General features: G+C 41.9%; 1 protein-coding gene across 1 annotated transcript; it reads left to right on the top strand.

Moving 5' to 3' along the window:
- The first annotated feature begins 1,728 nt into the window (after nt 1-1,728).
- LOC137785960 (uncharacterized) lies at nt 1,729-6,997 on the top strand. Its single transcript, XM_068577538.1, has 21 exons — nt 1,729-1,757; nt 1,844-1,902; nt 1,976-2,062; nt 2,141-2,262; nt 2,341-2,484; nt 2,596-2,691; nt 2,773-2,943; nt 3,098-3,200; nt 3,610-3,830; nt 4,000-4,156; nt 4,229-4,440; nt 4,520-4,634; nt 4,714-4,913; nt 5,013-5,127; nt 5,200-5,369; nt 5,446-5,534; nt 5,702-5,832; nt 6,153-6,339; nt 6,473-6,614; nt 6,708-6,804; nt 6,927-6,997. Exons 1-21 carry the CDS (start codon nt 1,729-1,731, stop codon nt 6,995-6,997), a joined length of 2,718 nt encoding a protein of 905 aa, XP_068433639.1.

Genomic DNA, 6,997 nt, shown 5'->3' with positions numbered 1-6,997 from the left:
GGTCGTTGGACGGAGCGCAGTGCTGCAGCTTCACGAGCGGGACAAGAAGAGCTGGAGGCGGGACAACTGCACGGTGGCAGTTTGTTCCCTTTTACAGGGAACTGGGAGGGGCGAGAGAGGAGAGGAGGTGGGAGGGAGAGGGACTGCACAGATGTAGGAACACCCTGCTGTAAAACGACACGGTCATTTTTTTTGGCATTTTACTCATCATATCTTATAGCGTATGCTTATAGCCTGATATCCCTAAAGGAAGCCATAGCTCTGTTGTGATTGGCATATGTAATCTAAATTTATTATGAGATCATATGACTTTCTTTTAGTAAAGCAGCGATTTAATGCATGTTTATTGTTGAATGAAACTATTGCAACTAAAGACAGCTGACAGCTTGTCAGCAGCTGAAGGGAGTAAAGTAGTAAAATCCCACTGACATTTCAATGCTCTGTGAGAAAGCACTGCTGGTCGGCTTACTGCCAAAGCAGGCAGTAACACTGTATTTGGCAGCAGAAGAGAAACACAACATAGCTTTATAGTGGCGGCAGATTTGTAAAAGCTGCTATTGGTTGTCATTGCTCTTACAACTGTCACCCCCCATCTGTGTCATATAGCCCCGCTGAGGTTTTCTTTTCTATCCATCATTTTATTAAGTCAATAAAAAAACATTCAGTACCTCCCTGATGTGCTGCTGCCTGTAACATACAACTAGTTCCTTTAGGCACCAAACCCTTGCAGTGTATTGTAGACCATATCTGTTCTGCTCCTGCAATTAAGTTTGTGACTGAACATCTCTCTACATCTGAGTAAACACACATGCGTGCACCTTTTCAGCATCCTGTGTCTTGTGTCTCTGGCCACTTATGCTGTGTGCCTACAGTATTTTTTAAATGACTTACATTCTTCTTAAAGCATTGCAAAATGGTTTATTTTACTTACTTACTTCTGCTCGTTGTTTGTTACATTGACCCATGTATGTTAATCTGTTGCCTCTGTCACATCCAGACGTGTTGACAGTACAAAGATCTTTCAAGTGGTGAAGGTGGAGGTATGGCGGTTGTGCTTGAGACTCTTTTTTATTGATTGGCATGTATGAAGTCGACTCTTCTGTTTGTGTTTCCAGCGTTACAGCTCATTATTTGATATATGATGTAGCCTACTGTGAATCTTACTTTTTATTTTTGAAAGGCTTGTGATCTGGTGTGAATCAAGAAGCTTCAAGATAGTAGTGCCCCCATGGCTTCAGGCTTAAAATGATATGAATCACAAAAGCCCTAATTTAAATTTTTTATGGGGACTTCTTTACAATTAATTTCCTGCCAAAAAGGAGGCAGGAGGAGCTAAAGGAGTAAAAGTTTTCTTCTTCTTCTCTCGCTTATGGCAGTTGGCAAACAACTTTCGGGTGCATTACCGCCACCCACTAATCTGAAGTGTAGACTAAGAAAATACCTCTCTAATAAAACCCAGAACAAAAACCAGACAAACAAACACTCAAACATGAACAAATATAAGTTAACTTATCATTCACCATTTAACTAAGTCAATCAACCTATTAGCATTGCATGTTGGGACTTCAGGCCAGACTACAAGACACAGACCTGTGTCAATCAGACCTCAATCAGGCAGTAATAGGATTCACCTGTGTGGCGATCGTTAAACAGGAACCGCCCACCACCAACTTTAGTATAAAGTGCAAAAGCCTTGACATCAGTCAGCAGTTCCCCATCTCTTGAGCAATGGGTGGTCTAGTAGGAGTTGGTTTTGGGTTTGTAGTTTTTACCTCTAACTGTTACTCGCACTCATTGTTTTTCTTTTTTATGCTCCTTTTACAACTCATTCAATCTCTTTCAGATGGTTAATTCTCCTGATATCAGTTGTAAACATAGATGCTCAAAAGAAGCCCTCTACAAGTAAGACTTATTTTTCCTTTTTACATTCTGTTAGTACTATATGCTGCTTACTAATATAAATGTTAATTCAAAGGTATTGACTCAAAATGCCTGGGGAACATTATGCGTGTGGATGTCGGTCCACTCGGAGGAAAACTTCTAGAAGTGTCTGTCGTCTACAGTAAGATGATGTCTCTAACTTTATTTTAGAATTATTTTTTGAAATTTGGCCCACTTCTAACTTTTTCTTCCCCCTCAGATAACTCTGCAATCATCCTTACCTCAAGTTTAGCTTCTCAGTGTGGCTTCAGTCTGAAGATGGACCAGCTTGGGAACCCTGTGATTTTTGCCTCTCTTCAAAACTGCTTTACTCAAAATATGGTAAAAATACTAGCTGTTTTTATTTATATTTTTTTTCTTTTTCGATGTGATTTTTGAGTCCGTTTTCTGTGTTGGTAGGCCGACGAAGCATTCACAACTAAATTAAATATTCGACTGCATGGAAACCGGGTGGATGATGACGAGCTGTACCAGGTGGATAAAACCTGCCACTATACTGCCTGGGCCTCCAGGGAAATTGTCTGTGCCCGCAACTACATGGAGGCAAGTAAATGCAGCAGAACAGTCTGTGGTCATGTTCCAGTCTGAGTAGTGGCTTTATGTCTTGCATTTGAGAGGGATTGACTATCTCTTATGGTGTGGCCTCATTTCTAGGTGTCTGTGAAAAAGGTGGCTCTAGCTGATTACACCCTGCCTGAACATCCCATCTCAGGTGGTAAACCGTTGGGTGATCTGCGACGACCTGCTGCGGTAAGACTAGCTTGTGCCCTATTTTTATTTTTTTTAATTGTACAGTCTCGAATCTTCTCTTATGTCTTATGATGTTCACAGAAATGGCCCATAGATGCAGGATTCAGACTTAAAACGCTGGTGTTCTTCACACCTGAGGAGAGGACCATGACTGTGTACGAGGCCCAGAGAAGTGGTTATGGGATCTCAAACGCCCCGACAAGGCTGGTTCTACGAAGCCCAAAAACCTCCCCTGAAACTTACACCCGGCATGTAAGTGGACTTAAATTGGCAGTTTTATACATTTTGAGGCTACTTGTGTACACTTCATCTATTGAAGTAACCATATCTTGTGTATTGCTCTACTGTATCCATAAAATGGATTTAACAAGGCATTTGCACGATGTTCCGTAATGTCATTTTGCAGGTAGCAGGTGTGCCTATGACGGTGCTCAAAACCAAAACAATATTTGAAAAAAAGTGGCTGACGGCTCAAATCCACGCAGGTGTTGCCTGCCCGATACTGGAAGGTAATGTTTGTTTAACTGTAAATGGGACTACAGCAAATACTGATGTCATGTCTCTAGTGACTATGGGGTTGGAGCAGTTTAACCTTGGACATGATTTGTATTCTATTCCAGCAATCTTGGCCTTAACTAATCACAGAACTGCCTTGATGTGAACACATTTCTTAACTAGAATTTGTATACTGTGCCAAATGGCTTTCATGCCGGGTAAAACACAAATTGTGTCTTGTAATAAACTAAGACTGTTATGGTGCTGAAGGGTAGACTTCGTGCTGTAGCTTCATAGTCAACTGAAAGCTATGAGTGGTATCTTATCTGGCGCTTTAGAAAAGATGGCTGAAGATTGCTTAAATGTGCCCATATTGGGTCTCTACTTTTTCTAAGTGCTGTATGTTTTCACCTTTATGTACAGGGAGTGTTTCCTTCACTCAACACTCTCTCAGCTGGTTCCTGCCGAGGCACATCGACCCCCTGATTCGCTCTGACCAGTTTAAATTGTTGGAGGTGCACATGGGTGTTGATGGCCAGAGGCTTGACGTTGCAGAAATGGCCGCCAGACGTTACGCCCTGTCTGTCAATGACATTTACATCATCGTTGAAATCCCTATTGGCGCTGTCGGTGGTCACTTTAAGGTCAGAGTTACTTGGACTCATTTTATACATTAGCTTTTTAATCATTCTAATGCATATAACTACATCCATGGGCTTAAACAACATGGTTCATGCATAAATGTTCTTTAATTTGGGTTTGGCATGGTGCTTTTCAAGCAAGGCAATACTGAGGATGTTTTGATTTGTGCAGAGTCTCATTCAGAATGGTCAGTATCTCACTACTTACACAATTGAGCCGATGGTTGAGTTGCTCTGGACGGAAGATGCCACTCAAGAGGACACAAGATACAAAGTCCTTCTTCCCATCACGACGCCGCTACGGTCTCAAACTACACAAGTTGTCGACAGTGAGTCATATTTAAAAAAAATTGCAAGATTAACACTTATGTATTGTAATTGCCGTTATTTTTGCTCCACAGACACAGTTCCTGAGGAGCAGATATTTAAGATGATGCTTGGACCTTTTTGCGCTGATGTTGCATTAATGAACATCTCCTTCAACTCTGAGGTTTTATCCATAGCAGAGTGCAGTGCAAGAGGCCTTAAAGTCTTGGAGCACATGTCTCCTAAAAGCTGCTCAAAAGTATTTACGCTTGAAGTGCCCTTCACGGACCGTGGTGTTGTGCAAATGGTGAGCTTTACTCAACTTGGGAAATTAAATGTTTTTATTTTGCCAGCTAATTTTTCTTTATATATATTTATCCCAACAGAGAGAAATGGGGCTTACAGTCTACTCGCTTCAGCTGACATTTGGCTTGCTGGTTCTGCCTGAGTTTACACAATTTGCTCGCGCTGCTTATCTGGAAGCCAAATTGGTTACCAAAGGTCTGTACTTGGAAGAAGTTGAAAGGAGATTGCCAAATGAAGCCATCATATTCATGTCTCCTTCCTCCCCCCTCTGCAGTTCCTCCCTCTGTCTCTGGTGGCTGTGATTATCAGAACTTCTATGTCCTTGTGAAGTACGGGACCAATGGCTTCAATTTTCAGACTGTAGTGGGAAAGAGACTGTTAACATCGCGCCTGGCTCAGCAGTACAGCTTCATGGACAATGGAACACACTTCAGTTTTACAGTACCATTTACTGGCCACGACGCTGCAATTGAGGTACAATCAGGATTGTCAACTGATGTGCAGGCTTTATCTTGGGGACACTTGTTGGACCGGTTATTGTCTTATTGGTAATTTTTGTTTCTGATTTGTTAGGCTATTGAGGCGTCATCCATCAGGAGCAGACTTGATGTGTCTCTGAGGAATCCAGTCACCAACAAAAATATGAAAGAATTCTCTGTGACTTGCAGTTTCTTCTCAACACTGACTGGTTGGTCTAGTTGGCAGAATCATGTTTATTATGCCAACACCCAAGCGTACTAATGCCTGATCCTTTTTTCAGAGTGTTTCCCTAATGGCACGATGACAGCTCTGGCTCTGAAACTGGAATCTGTTCCCAGTCTGCAACCTGGTCACCTCACCCTCAGAGACCCCACCTGTGGGCCCTCATACAGCAATGACCACTCTGCTTATTTTATCTTTACTGGGAACTCCTGTGGCACAACCAGAAAGGTAGATGCTACTAAATGTTACCCTGGTTGCAGATATTGACATATTTGGTTAACACTTTACTTTTCCCCTCCCTTAGTTTTTGCCCAATATGATGATGTATGAAAATGAAATCACGCTGCCAAATCTTGAAAAGGGGGATTCTAAGACTGACGAGCCGCCGTATGAGTAAGTGTCTTGAAACCTAAAAGTTTATCATGATGAAATAAGGTGACTAGCATCACTCGTCAATTCTAAATTGTCACTGGACATTTTTCAGACTTGTAGACTAGAATTGTATTAAAATGATCATCAATTTCTACCACACTAAATCTCCTGGGTTTGTCTTACTTCAGGCTGAAGGTTGCTTGCCATTTTGACATCAACACCAACCATGCTGTGGCCTTCAACAACAGACCTCGCAGGAGTGAACCATATGCTGAGAATGCAATGGGCGAGCTGGAATTTGAAATGAGACTTGCTGTGGGTAAGAGAAGTGCTGACTGTCTTCTAATGCATCCCAAATGAAGGCATTAACTTGTTGTATAAAACTACAGGTAATGCAAAGGGACTGGGATCAGCATTTTCTTAGAGACTAAAAGTTTTCAAGAAAGCCAGGGCCTGCTCCTAAATTGGTAAACTCGGGTTTAATCCAGGAACCATTACATAACTTGATTTAATGTCTCAAAGTGATTTACTTCTGACATTTTTAAACTTGATCAGCTTAATGACAAAGTGTATTTAATTTTAGTGTGACTGCCATTATTCCTGTCTGAATCCCTAAACCAGTATTTTGTCTTTACTTAGACAACTCCTACAGCAAATTTTACAGCGTTGATGCAGAGCCCATCACAAAGTACCTACAAGAGCCTCTGTATTTTGAAGTGGAACTGATGAAGTCTAGAAACCCTAAGGTATCACTGGCACTAGTGTACTGCTGGGCGACTGAGGACAACAGGACATCGCTTCCCAAATGGGACCTCATTATTAATGGGTAATTTATTAATCTCTTTGCTGGGGCGTTTGCCCTCATAAACAAGATGAAAGTGAAACGGGGGACTTTTCCTTCATGGACAGTAGTGGGCATTTACAGAAACTTTTTTTTTTTTTTTTTTTTTTTTCTTCAGCTGTCCTAACCCAAGGGACCCATACCAGGTGATCTTCCATCCCGTTTTGCCTGATGCCAGAGTTCAGTTCCCTTCCAACTTCAAGCGCTTTGAGATCCCAATGTTTGCCTTTGCCAAAGACAAGGACAACTTAAGTAGTCAGGTAATGTCAATGTTGTCCTTTTTAAAAAAGGACTTAAGATTTGGGAGTGTAGACACAAATGTCAATTGAATTAAGATGTTTTATGCATTATAGGTCTCTGTCCACTGTGATGTGACGGTATGCGACGCCAGAAGTCTAGTGGGTAGCGCTTGTAATGTGCAGTGTTCGAACCAGGATGACGTGATTAAAGGCAAGACGGCTCTCACTCTGATGCACGGTTGCTCAAACCAGGGATGGGGAGACACTTTAGTCGGGTTTCACCAATTAAGGAAGCGGGTTCATCATGTGTAATGTAATTTCTTTTTTTCACAGGTCAAAAGCGTGCCGCGTCAGATGGCCTCGGTATCAAACGTGTATCAGCCGGACCAATTCTCTTGAACTAA

This window comes from Clinocottus analis, unplaced genomic scaffold (assembly GCF_023055335.1).
Source record: "Clinocottus analis isolate CAN_PGR_092001 unplaced genomic scaffold, fCliAna1.0.p SCAF_15, whole genome shotgun sequence".
Lineage (NCBI taxonomy): Eukaryota > Metazoa > Chordata > Actinopteri > Perciformes > Cottidae > Clinocottus > Clinocottus analis.
This window is presented reverse-complemented; position numbering and strand designations above follow the sequence as displayed.

Coding starts and splice junctions, on each gene's coding strand:
- LOC137785960 (XM_068577538.1), top strand. CDS start 1,729: ATGGGTGGTCTAGTAGGAGTTGGTTTTGG. Junction 4,157..4,228: donor AACTACACAAGTTGTCGACA/GTGAGTCATATT, acceptor TTTGCTCCACAG/ACACAGTTCCTGAGGAGCAG. Junction 6,340..6,472: donor TGGGACCTCATTATTAATGG/GTAATTTATTAA, acceptor TTTTTTCTTCAG/CTGTCCTAACCCAAGGGACC.